Here is a 13623-nt window from a genome sequence, read left to right on the forward strand (position 1 = left end):
ATGGTTCACCACCAATAGGGTGCAGCCACGTCTACACTGACTTAAGGCTCTCAAAAGGCTTAAAGGCTCTGTCCTCATGAGTTGATTCAACACTTCAATTGTAAAATTATTATTTTACAGTCGTGTTGTGAGTGGTAATGTGGTTACAACGTATAACCATTCAGCGCCACACTGCTATCATTTTATACCATAAAAGGTAAAATTCATCATGTGATGAATCAAGGTTAGGGTTCTATAAGTATTTTTATCCAATTAGTTCAAAATACTTTTCCAGATAGAAAGATAGTGACATTGTTTGTTTAACACTCAATGATAGAAATTTTTTAAATTATTATAAGATAAATTCAGAAGAAAGGAAAAACATCACAATACCATTGTGCTCAACATTACGAAAAGAACAACCATTATTGGAAATGTCATATCGAAAGAAAAAAAAAACAATAACTTAAGGCTCAAAGAAAGCAGTTAGGATACTTGATGGTGAGAAGCCTGTTGAGAAAGTTTTGAAAGTCTTTGTTGGGTCCAAGCATGTCGACGCGTATGTACTTCTTATCACAGCCACATCTCTCTCCTCCTCTTTTTAAAACATATTTTTCCTTCAAGAGAATTTCGAGATCCTTATCTTCGTTACACCGCAGCCATGCAAACGCTGCAACAACAATTTCAACAAATCCAAAACCATTAGTGGACGACCAAGACCGTTACATATTCAACACACACAAAATGGTTTGTGGCTTATTACCAGGATAAGTGGAGCTGCTTTTGCCAAAGAAGTTGCAAACGGCTTGAGCGTATTCAGGTAGAGTGAATTTGTCACCGGTCTTATCTACGACCCAGCGTAGACTCTCCCACCGTGACTTCACCTTCTCGTTACCATACTCGAAGAAACTCTCCGATTTGATGCGACAACTTTTGGTGAGCTCATTGAGGATCGCGGTGGCTCGAATCTGCGACTCCTTAGACACACCAATTGAGTTGATTGTTAGGTATTGCACCATCTTCTTAGCCACCTCTATGTCCTTCACTAACGCCCACCTTCACTCACAAAAAAAGTAAATAATTTCAATACTAATGCATGTATAACGAATTGCATAGATAAGGACCAAAAATGTGCCTCGTTTCAGTGATTGTTTCTCACACATAAATGAACAACCAAAGTGGAGCAAGTACGTTTATCAAACTCTCACACTATATATCGACAAGGATTCAGGGTCAAGTAACTTAAAATGATTTTAAACTAAGTAAGTGGTTAGTTTGACTCACCCGATGCGGGACCCAGCGTGACCGGCGATCTTAGAGAAGGTGAAGAGCATAATGTCGTGGTCTTGACGGTGAGTGATAGGAGTGTAGTGTGGCCAGTAATACGCAAAGTCGTATATCACTTTCCCCCCACGGTTCACCACCGGCTCTCTGATGGTCCCATCAGGATTGTTCGGTGATGTCACCATCTCGATGTATGGTCCGGGTTTGTTGAACGTTCTTGCGTCTCCTTCCCACTTGTACAGCTGCGACTGAACATACGATGCCTCCTCCTCGTATGTCTGTAACAAAACGTATAACATAGATATTAAACGAAATTTAAAGGATATGAATGTGAGACGTGAGCATTATTAATATTAAAGTTTAATTTATGTTTTTTATCTTTGGGATGTCATGTGTTGTGTGCTCATGAAACATGTATTTGCAGACCATCATAACATGTTTTGTAGCTAGGATATAATTAGGTTATGGATTTCGATTTCCAAATTAAATTGTGTGATCTACTATGCTACAACCCTAGTACTAACAAGTGATGATGCAACAACTAGAACATTTATGTTTTTATCATCTCTATAGCCTAAGTGCCATTTCTTGAATATTTTATGTTGTTATCAATAATGTTGTTTAAAATCTATTCAGTGAGTGAGGGCTTACGGAGTAGTAAGGAACCGCGGCGACAATGCTGAGAGGCTTGTCCTCAGAGAGAGAAGAAAGTGCAAACAAAGCGGCTTGACAAAGCTGTGAAGAGCCATTACCCACCACGATGTAGCGTTCTTCAGTCGCTGCGTTGCCGATCTCACAGTGTAACGCCTTGATCGCCTCAGCAAGATCTTGCTGCAGGAACCAACACACGTTCGTCTTATCGCTAAAGTAGCTCATCAGTTCCCATCCTGGTATCACCACAACACACCTCTCCTTCATCTTCGTACTCATCCAATACTCTTGCAATGCCGTCGGATCTCCTCTGATAATGATTAACACAAGCAAATTTATCATTCTTTTTTACTTTGATTTTAATCGTTATGGATTCTTTTAATCTTGTTTATGCGTTAAAAATATCCTTCACACTTATACGTTATACATAGCAGTGTATTGTTTCTCAAATATGAAATCACAACGCTTAGGGTTTTGCAACGAAATTTATTTGACAAAAAATATATTTGACGATAGTGTCAAAGGCAAATACTAGAGAAAACGTAACGTTTGAAACAATCTGAGAATCGAGACTTTAGTTTCGATTGTGAAAGGCAAATGTCTGTTTGGTCAAATCAAAATTTTGATGAAAGACGTCAGATGTTTGTGATTCCAAACTTATTGTTCATATAAAATTTAGCGGAAAGTCATTAGCCAATTATTAATATAATTTCTCTCAAAGAAAAAAGCAATCTTGCATATATGTTACTTGGAATTAAAACGAACTTAGCCAATTTTTTGGTAAAATTAGCACATACTGATCGAGATTGATGACCGGCTTGGTTGCATCACTGCTGGAAATCTTCATGTTTTCAAATCCAAACATCTTCTCCCCTGATTTCGCTCACTATGTTGCTGCTATTGTAACTAATGTGTTTGAAAACCGTATGGACTATGGTGCTTTTTATAAGGACGCAGAAGGTGAAAGATATGTGCTGTGTATCTGTCAGCTTATGGAAAAAGATGCTCCAATTTCTGTGGTCAATATTTTGTTTATTCAACACTTTTGGGTCAATATGTATACCATAAATATCATATTATCTTCACTTTTTAGTATGCCAAGTGTCTTTTCTGTTTCTGTTTTTTTGTCATCCTTGCCAAATGTCTTACTTGTGTACAGAGTCAATTTACAAAAGGGGAAATGCAATATTTAGATAATGTTACCTAAATACATACTTAATTAGATTTACTTACTGTGTAATTGATTAAAATGTAAACATGCCACGTAAGAGATAAGAACACAAGTTTTACTGTAGCTGTATAAGCAACGTGTTGTGTTATATTTCGACTAGCAATTTCCCTTTTATTTGTTCTTATTTTGAATTTGGAATAATTAATTATTTAAGGTATTTTATTATGTATGTAAGATAGAGAATTATGAAAACTAGTCTTGGTAAATCTTTGGAGTGTAAATGGGATCCGTATAGGGTTTTCCGAACATTAGAAGCTATAGTTTCAGTTTCTGACATTATATCGTGAGTAAAAATTTGGTTCTCCAACTATCGGTTTGCTTGGTTTTAGTTGTTTTCCTACCCCTGCTCAAGACCCGGTTGTTGAAACATGACGACACAAATACAATAAAAAAATGTTCCAAGATCAAGAAACACTTTTTTTTTTCTTAGTTGACAAAAAAAAAAGATCAAGATCAACAATTATAAATGTGATTATCCTAAAAACATATAATGTATCTACCCCATGGTAGGCCAGCTTCGTATAGGGTTTCCGAGTCTTCCGTTGTTATGTATACATAGAGATTCTGAGAGACAAACAAACAAAAACCTACTTGCAGGTTTAATTAAACAATGACTAGGATCTCCGATCTTCCGGTAAATTTGGTAGAGGAGATCCTCTATAGGGTTCCCTTGAAATCAATGAGAGCAGTGCGATTAACTTGCAAAGATTGGGACACTTTATCCAAAAACAGAAGCTTTTCAAAGATGCATATTGGTAAACTAAGGGCAGTAAAAGAAGGTGAGAGTCTCTGATGATCGCAATGATAGATTACAATCTATATCTCATGAAGGTCACTCTCGTGGTCAATGAAAATCCATTTATAGAGTGTAAAGGTAAACTTAACAAACAAAATAAGATATCTCAAGTTTTCCACTGTGACGGTTTATTGTTATGCGTCTTGGACGATGATGATACCAAAGCTATTGTTTGGAATCCGTATTGGTGTCAAACAAGGTGTTTAGAATTTAGATATTCTCATCGCCCATATAGACGGGACATGTTCAGTTACGCTCTAGGATACGAGGACAAGGGCTTTGTCGTAGCTACAAATTCTTGAGGTTTATAGATCAGTGCGTTGACTATATAAGACCAGAGACGAATTTTTATGGTATGAGATTTACGATTTCGACTCTAGTTTATGGAAGACTCTTGATATCACTCAACACTGGCGTATACTGTGTCATCAGCCTGGCGTGTCTCTCAAAGGAAATACTTACTGTTGGAGTGGGCTTAGCACATGCCCATTAAGAACTAAGCCTAAAATCAGGTCCAATCCGTTAAGCAATAATTGATGATTTCGCTAGAAGACAAAACGTACGTCACTATAAATAGAAAACGTCAGACTCATTGAAAGGACGGTCAAAAACGTACAGAAAGTACATAAAAGGAGAACATTGCCTCTTCATCACAGACAAAGTATTGGACGATCTCGACCACTAGGCGAGCTCGGCCCAGACGACCTCAAACCATAAAATAGAAAAATACTTGTTTAGACGAACTGTTTAGACGAGCATCTTTAGTTCTTGTAATTGTCCGAGCTTGTTTATTCTTGACTATTAATACGAAAATCTCCACCCCTTTATATCACTTATAAATATTACATCATCGACCAGATATGGAAACAACACTTACTGGCTTGCTTCACAAAGAAACACAAACGATGTGCTTGACGATCACATTATCTGTTTCGATTTTACAAGTGAGAGTTTTGGTCCTCTTCTGCGTCTCCCGTTTGACGCTGGTGATGAAGACTATGTGACTTTATCATTTGTTAGAGAATAGAAGCTTGCTGTTTTACTTACGCACAACGAAGCAGGTCCAATGGAGTTTGAGATATGGATTACTATACTGCTGGAGCAAGTTCTTGAGAGTGTTAGAACCGGATCATAACTCTCTGAGTACAGGTGATAGTTTCTTTATTGACGAGGAGAAGAAAGTCGCCATGGGTTTTGAAGAAGACTACTCCAAAACTTTCAACATTGCTGGAGAGGCTGGATACTATAAAAACTGAAATTCGTAGAACGTTTAGGCGGAAACATACACTGTACGGCAAAGGCGTGTTCTTATGTTCCAAGCCTAGTGTAAATTAAGCAACCTGCTGCAGGAGGTAAAAGGAAACATCAAAGCGACTTAGAAAAGCAACGATATGATCAAAACATGTCGAGACTTGTCTCACTTAAAAGGCGTGGCACGGTTTGGTGGTAATCTGCAGGAGGAAAGCAAAAGGAGAATAAACGAGATGATTAGTCTTCCAACTATGTCTTTCATTTACTCTTCTGATCTACATTGCAGGAAGCTTCATCGGACGTCCGCTTCCCGCTTTGGAACCGGAATCAGAATCGGAACCTTGTGGAAGCTTGCGGAATCTCGCCTCAAAAACGCTTGTAAAAAATTTTCTTTAAAAAAACGTTGGAAGCTTACGATTTTTTTTTGGAATTACGCTTCCGTTTAAAAAAATGCAATGTATATCAATAAAATATAAAACTATAGTTTTTAATCTATATACAATAATTTTTTAATAGTAATGAATATAGAGTTAGAAATATACAAATATTAAAACTAATACTATAAATTATCTTTATGCATTGAGATTTTTTATTAAAGATATAGCACGTATTGAAATATAATGTGTCAATTTATATGAAGTATTAAAAATAATTAATAAAATATTTTTTTGTAAACTTAATTTATGTGTATTTTTACAGTTTTAATATAAAATCATTTTAAAATTATTATAAATGAATAAATGCTTTATTTAAAATTAAAATCATATAATTTTTAGTCCTAATTTTTTTTAAAAAAATTCTTATATATATAATTATATATATATATATATATGAATATACATTTCCAACACGTACCCACTTCCTAATATTTTTAAAAATCTCGCCTATGCGCTTCCTTACACTTCCAATTCCACGTACCCGCTTCCGTTTCCATGTAACATAGCTTCTGATACAGCGTGTTTTTAATTGATTAAGATGTCGTTTTGGTGTTGGTTTCCTCTTTTATTTATATGTTACAGTTTTTTGGATGATTAGTTTTAGGGTTTACTTATAGTTTCGTATTCCTTAGGCTTTCACAGATAACAGAGATCATTATAGTGACGACATTCCTACTCCTCCACAATTCTCTGAGTCAGTAAAGGAGATGATTAGTCTTTCAAGGATTTGAAAGGATTTTTTTTCTTTTCAAATCCTCTCTGATTGTATCTAGCATTTATGGGGGTTATTAGATGAATTTTAGATAAATTATAAAATTTTAAGATTCCATGGTTATTAGTTTATGGATTTTAAAAATTTTAGTAAAATCTCTTGTTATTGATTTAAAGAATTTTAAATTTCATTCAAAAATTTTTATTATTAAAAAATTTAGATACCATTGATTTTGTAATTCTATTAAAAATCTATTGTTATTGGGGTGTAAATTTTTTATGTTTTTATTTATGAGATTCAACTTTGAAAATATATGTATATCCCTTAGATTTTTAAAATCTATGTAGTGAAAAAACACACTTTTGACATTGTCCATCGACTTGTATTCGTTCCGATTGTTACGCAAACAAGTGATGATTTTTGCATTTAGTCCAAAGTTGTAATGTGAAGAACATAACACCATTAGACAATTCTTTCTGAGTGTGAACCAATATCAGAAGAACAAGAATCAAGCCATGGGAAAATGATAATCGCCGAACCAAAAATAACTGTTTTCTTTATCCATTTGTCCTACTACCTATTAGCAAGGCCCAAGTAAAGACCGCAACCCATTACCTAAGCTCATTGTATCTAGAGTTTCTAGCATATTGAGTTGATATAAATACCTGTGTAAGATTACTTTGCAATGTAACCAAGACTGCGTCTGTAGCAGCCAAACCTTCATCTTTATGATTATCAATCAACAATATATTTGTGCTCGGTGACAATCTCAAGTCTTCTTCTCTTTAGTTTCTTAGTCATTAAATAAAACTATCTGAGCTATTTCTATTTCAATAAAGCTTTACAAAGCTATAATCTTTCTAGGTTTCTCAAATGTTATCACTACCAAGTACCACCATCATTTTCTTACATCGTCATTTATAAAACCTATAAAACTAGATCTTTCTAACCTCAGCATCTAGGAAGCAAAACTAGCTAGTGGAACACAAAATATGGTGTAAGAAATGGTGTCAGAATAACTTAAAACATCATGATATAGGAAGCTCACAAAACATGAACATCATATATAATTTGTGTAGCAATGTAGGAAACTAGTTTTTGTCGAAAGCTCACGATGAAACTTTGCATCAATGTCAATTAGTTGTTGGTGATATATATGTTATATTAAATTTTTTTTGGAAAGATTCTAAAAGGACCTTATATATTACCTAAAAGGAGATTTCTTTGAAAAACAAATGTAAGAAAATCTATGAAAATCAGTAATTATCAATAAAAATACATATAAATATTTGTTAAGTTTACTTAACTTATAGAAATCCATCAATTTTTTAAATTGTTAAATTCCACACAATTTTTTGTTCCATTAATTTTATATGAAATCCAAGATTACTGGATCAGTCATTTGAATAAATTCATTCAAATTTAATCTTATTGGAAAATATGATTTTTTTCAATAATATCTATCCAATAGGATTTGGTGGGGTTTAGATGATATTTTATAGTGGAAAACAATAAATCGAATTACCACCTCTTATTATGGTATTTGATTTTTTTTTAAATAAAAAAATTTACTGCACATTATTAAAAATAAAATAAACTATTTGAAATCAAAAGAAAAAAATTATTTGAACATCGATTTTTAAAAACGTTTATATATTTTATATATTTCATAAAACTATAACATATCAAATTATAGTAATTTAAAAAAAAGTCATTAAATTAATTTTAAAATTAAAAAGGTTTTTTCAAAAACTCTGAAATTTCTTAAAAAATAATAATAAACTTGTAACAAATCTGTATAGGATTTACACAAATCTCGGATTTCGTGGATTTTTTCAAATCTTGAATTCTCTCAAATTCAATAAGCCCCACTAAAGCCATATATATGAATTAGCAAATATATTATTTTATAAGAGGAAATATTTTTGTAAATATTTTTTATATATAAATATAATTATAAAAAAAGTTTCTAAATTATAATAAAAGTATAAATTAATAAAATATAATAAAAGTATAAACTGAAACTCGTAGAACGGCCCCTGACCTTCTCCTTTGTTTCTAAACTAGCTGAATCGTGTAAAAAGTGGGAAGTTGATTGTTGGTTTTGAGTCCTCACTCTCGTCCCCTGCGGAGAGCCGGATGAGAGGAGACCTTCACGTCGGGTTCGGAGGGCGGGGATATCCCGACCATACTATCATTATGCCTTTGCAATGTTACTTGGTTCAACTCCAGCAATGGCACCGAAAATGAAATAGAGAGTCCCTATATCCTTGTGGTTTGTGGAGAACAGCCATCGGCGAGGATACTTGCCTTCGCGGTTCGACTTTCTTTTCAGGCCTGACTCATTATTTTCCGGTCCTCTCACACCCTTTTAGAGCTCTTTATGATGCCCACTGAGTAAGATTCGGGGGCTTCCCGGCGCAGAAGCTTATTCTGAACTCTGTTAATAGAGCGACATATAAATACAAAATCTCGAAGACCTTTGGCAGATTTCTTGCTCATATATCTTCTCTTATTTCTATTTTCTCGAAAAGGACTCCCTTGCCCCTGTCCTTGTAGCCTGCCTATGGTCAGCTCAGAACTTTTGGGTGTCTCTGCTATGGTTCTACATCCTCTGGATGCTTGGCGCTCCCGTGGTTCGCGAGAAGGAAAAAGGACTCATCCTTTGTTGCATCTGGCACGAGATGATAAAGAGAGAGCTTCATCTATCGACGAACTGAAAATTGACGAAGCTCTTGGCATTGCTTTCTTTTTCTCTCTTTTCCTATCAAGTACGGCTGGCCTATATTTGAACGAGAATGCTGTGTCGTTCAGCGGAGCCTAAAAGAAGGTGACTCGCGCAGACAGCTGACTCCTTTTCAAAAGAAAGGAATAATTCACCAACGTTACCGACCGCCATGTATAAAATAAAAATCGAGACCTCTAAGAGTCAAGACCCAAAGCTCTGTATTCTGCCTCTACAGATGAGCGAGAGACAGTGGCCTGTTTCTTAGATCGAGTCATGACTCGAGCACTTGTCTAGAAAGGGGCATTAACTCAACTACTTACGTGGAAGACGTGGGCTATCGGTCTAGGCGCAAGCGGTCTTTCTGTATGCAAGTGCTTGTCTTGTTATATATATATTCGTGGATTCTGTATCGACTGAATCACTCTTTTGGTCTAGTCAGTAGAACCGGTGAACCACTCGAGCTGGTTAGATGTGTTAGATGTGTTGGGGGGGGGGGGTGAAAAGCTTTCATGTATTTAACATAAGACTTTTCTCCTTTTTAATAAGTAGGAAATCAGAGAGGATACTATTGGTAATATAAGTTAAAATATCTATTTAGTAAATTTACTTTTTAGCAACTCTTTTTTGAGCAACGTAATAAATATACTAAAAATTATATTACTTTAGTTTTATAACTAATTATAATGTAAAAGAAGATTTTTAATTAAGGCTATTGCAATATCACAGAAACCGTAACATTATAAAATTATTATAGAGTGTAAAATGATTGATGAAGATTCACTGAATTCCATGATATGATAATTAAATAAATAAATATTGATAATTGAGAAAACATAATGGAGTATATTTATTGAGTCTTGTGTACAATAAAATTTATAAATTGTTTTTAAAACATTGAGCTACTTTGACATACAACATTCTAAGCTCTTTATATGCGTTAAATCTTATTTTCTCCATTTCATATTAAGTATCATTATATAGTAAAATTTTTGATACAAAATAAGTATTGTTTTAGAATTTTAATTTTAATTACTAATTTTATATGTTCTATGACTCTTTATATTCTTCGGTTTATTTTTCTACTGTTTGAAATATGATTAGGTGTATAAGTAATATTTTTAATTTAAAAATATATAAAATTTATTGTTTTTAATTTGTGTGAAAAAAACTCTAAAATGACACTGCAAATGAAACGGGAAGAATATTTATTTGCCGATAATATTTACTTAGTCCTTGATTGGAAGAGCTGATGACAAATTAGTAGCAATATGCTATAGGTTGTTATGTCATAGAAGGAGTATGCTCTTATAAATATAATTAATAAAATGATTGGTAGAGAAATTGATGACTCATATATAAAATTATCATATAAAATTAATATATAATATATAATAGAGAAATTCGCTAGGATAACGTTTTTAAGTTTTTGTCACAAAAATAGCCATCAATGAAGAAAACGACCAAAATAAGTTTTATTAAAGGATAAAAATGTATTTTACCCTATGATTGACAAATCTAGACTTAGGGTTTAGAGTTAAGGGGTGGAGTTTTGAGGATATGGTTTCAAATTAAAAAAAAATATATGAAAATTTTCAAAATAAAAATGAACTATTTTTGTCATTTTCTTTTTTGAAGGCTGTTTTTGTGACAAAAACTTAAAAAGAGCTATTTGAGAGAATTTCCCTATACAATATGCTTATTTTATGAATAATATAGATATATTATAATCATATATGTATATTAATTTTTATATTTTATTGACAATAATGAATTATATTTAATTATATTTTAAATTTAAATATTTATTTTTTCTTTATTTTGAAACTAACAAAATATTTTTTGGATATTAAAATAATTTTTTGATACTGCTAGATAAAATAAATAAATTATTTTAAATTTTTATATATTCCAAATGCAAATGCTATACAAAAAACTTAATTTGAAAACATTGGGTAAATAGCATTTCGAGAGCATTTGTACATCAAATGCTATTATAAATGTTTTTCTAAAATTATTGATTGTATAATAAAGAACAAAATGCTAATGATAATACTCTTTCAAGCTTTAAAACATTTAATGTATAATTTAGTGTTGTTATTATATATTGAAATGCAATTAGAGAAACTGATTCCGGAAAACAATTTACAAAAGTAATGAATACCCGGAAGAGGGCATGTCGTGAGCAGCATTTCCCACCCCTGGGATTAAATCTGATTGTTTCCAACGATGAAAACCCAAGTTTAAGAAAAAATTAAGAGCGAATGGAAATCCCAGAGAAAGACAAAACATTAGTGAGGTAGATAATGATAGTTCAATAGTGATGAAGCATCGATGGAGTTGAGAGGGCAATTGTGGGATGTTTTAGTTACTGCATTTTGGACGCTTCTTCTCTCCACTCGCACTATTAGGAGCACTTGCCTCACAAGGACCACCGGAGCAGGTTGAACCTAAGGCAGACTCACATGCTACACTTGCCCCAGGAAACTGGTCAACATCATCACCTGAATTACTGGTATCTCAACGGCTTGTGGTAGAGGGGGCAGGAGAGCAAGGGAGACAATCTTGGTGACAGTTATTGTGATAACCCGTCCTTCGGGATAAGAATGGTCGAGACAGAAGATTGGCCGAACATCAACTTGGTGGTCGAATCGCGGGAGGTAAAGATCGATCGGGAAATTTCAAAGAACGAGGTGGTCGAAGAATTTATCGTGAGTGAACTATGAGTCGAATAAGCTGGTCGACCATAGTAAGAAGATGTCTTAGATTGATCAGACGGACGTTTTGGAAGCATCACATTTTTGGAAACACGACGGTCTAGAAGCTCGACGTTTTAGAAGAAGGACGTTTCTTCAGCACGAAGTTTTCCGCGAAACTTTGTATCAGCGGAATATTATTTCGAATACATTGGAAGCAGGACGGAAATTAAGCAGGATGGGAATCAAGCACGACGGGATCGAAGCACGACTGGAAAACCCGAAATTGGATGAAACCCTAATTTCGGTATTCTGTAATATTTTTTGGAGAAGCCGGAGGCTCGGGAAATATTACCGTCAAGGTTATAATGGAGTTGGAAGTTTATTAAAAATATTCAGAACACCAAATTGGGAGTAGAAAAATATTCGGGATTGATCGCGGGTCAGAAATTTGCCGGAAGGACCGAAATCAGACGAATGGACCGAGAAGCACGAGGTGGCTTGGTGTGAGTGTTCAGAACGTGGTGTCAACCATCTAAAAAGCTGAGTATCTACAGAATATCGAGGTGTCACCGTGCATAGAAGCTGTACATGCAGCCTGACATGTAGAAGCACGAGGTGGATCGACCAAGCACGAGGTGTCTTCGCGCATGCAACCAAAGCATGCTGATCGACATGTGTGTGCTGTTGTGGCGCCTTGCATGAGCTCTAGTCATTCAGCCTGACATCTGGGAGGAGTGGTGGCATCCTGCATGTGTCCTGGACATGCTGAAAGACATGTGGAGCACGAGGTGTCGCCGCACATGCGTCTGAAGCCATGTGAAGCGACACACGGGTTGCCACCAACCTGAAGCTGATTGGTTGATGTCTCCTATAAATACGCAATACCTCCCTTCAGTTTCAACACATCCAGACCTGTCCAAACCAAGTTAAAAACGTGAGAGAAAAGTATAAAAAGAAAGCAAGTGATTCCGAACTATTTCGAGAGTTTTAAAGAGTTTTCGAGATCAGTTCTCTATTGATTTCGAGTCAGCGCCTAGGGAAGGTTCTGTCCAACTGAAGGTCAATCAAGTGAAGATCAGTTCATATGGGAAGCAAGTCAACGTGGCTAGAGAGGGAGAGAGAAACAAAGTGTTCGACTTAGAGTATAGTCGATTCTCACCGAGAAGACCAGTTCCGTCCAATCGGCGATCCTATACGATTGTGACGCAGAAGCTCTGTCCAAATTATTCTGTCCATGCCAGTCATATTATCCTACAATCAAGTGGAGGTACCGTCCGGAGTTAGTTCAGATCCACGGGGTCAGATAAGTCGAAGTTCTGCTCGATACTCTGCCGGGAAGTCCGAAGAACTGTCCAGAAGCTAAAGGAGGTTCTGTCCGAGTCCAGATCAGTCTGTCGAGGCCTGTCAGTTTCTTTATGGTAAAGCCGAGGTTCTGTCCAAGTCGAGATCAGTCCAGTCCAGTCCAGTCAAGTCGTCCCTTGGGTTTTGGCCAAGTCATCTCCGATCATCCAGCTGCTTCTCGCCTAAGAACACTGTGAGTTGGTTTTGTGTGAATTCCATTTGGAATTTAGGGTAGATCGAGTCGCATATAGATTAGAGTGATCACGCTATTGAATTGTAGAGTCCTTAGGGTTATTTTATTTATGGAACCGGACTCAGTTTAGCACGGGCTAGCTGAGATGAAATGGAATTAAGACTGAGATAATAACCTGACTACGACTAGGATGCATCATGATTTATATTCTTGCGTGTTGATATGGTTGAGTGCAGATTCCCGTTATCTTTAAAGATAGTGTCGTAGCAGGAGGCCGAACTATCTGGGTAACGGTTTGATTGAGTAGATTGATTGAGTAGATTT

General features: G+C 35.2%; 1 protein-coding gene and 1 pseudogene across 1 annotated transcript; one reads left to right on the forward strand and one right to left on the reverse strand.

Moving 5' to 3' along the window:
• Positions 1–452: 452 nt before the first annotated feature.
• Positions 453–2813, reverse strand: LOC106294077 (tryptophan aminotransferase-related protein 1-like). The gene is made up of 5 exons (XM_013729694.1): positions 2712–2813; positions 1915–2224; positions 1264–1541; positions 743–1035; positions 453–649 (listed from the first exon to the last, which is right to left on the reverse strand). The coding sequence occupies exons 1-5, from the start codon at positions 2777–2779 to the stop codon at positions 453–455; spliced, it is 1146 nt and encodes a 381-aa protein (XP_013585148.1). The 5' UTR covers positions 2780–2813.
• Positions 2814–3755: 942 nt separating this feature from the next.
• Positions 3756–5574, forward strand: LOC106344545 (annotated as a pseudogene).
• Positions 5575–13623: the final 8049 nt, after the last annotated feature.

Source organism: Brassica oleracea, chromosome C5 (assembly GCF_000695525.1).
Source record: "Brassica oleracea var. oleracea cultivar TO1000 chromosome C5, BOL, whole genome shotgun sequence".
Lineage (NCBI taxonomy): Eukaryota > Viridiplantae > Streptophyta > Magnoliopsida > Brassicales > Brassicaceae > Brassica > Brassica oleracea.

Bases quoted from the DNA above. Each gene is read 5' to 3' on its own strand.
- LOC106294077 (XM_013729694.1), bottom strand. From the start codon at position 2,779: ATGTTTGGATTTGAAAACATGAAGATTTCCAGCAGTGATGCAACCAAG. The intron at 2,225-2,711 runs GTATGTGCTAAT...AATCATTATCAG, and splicing joins CCGGTCATCAATCTCGATCA to AGGAGATCCGACGGCATTGC. The intron at 1,542-1,914 runs GTAAGCCCTCAC...GTTTTGTTACAG, and splicing joins CCGCGGTTCCTTACTACTCC to ACATACGAGGAGGAGGCATC.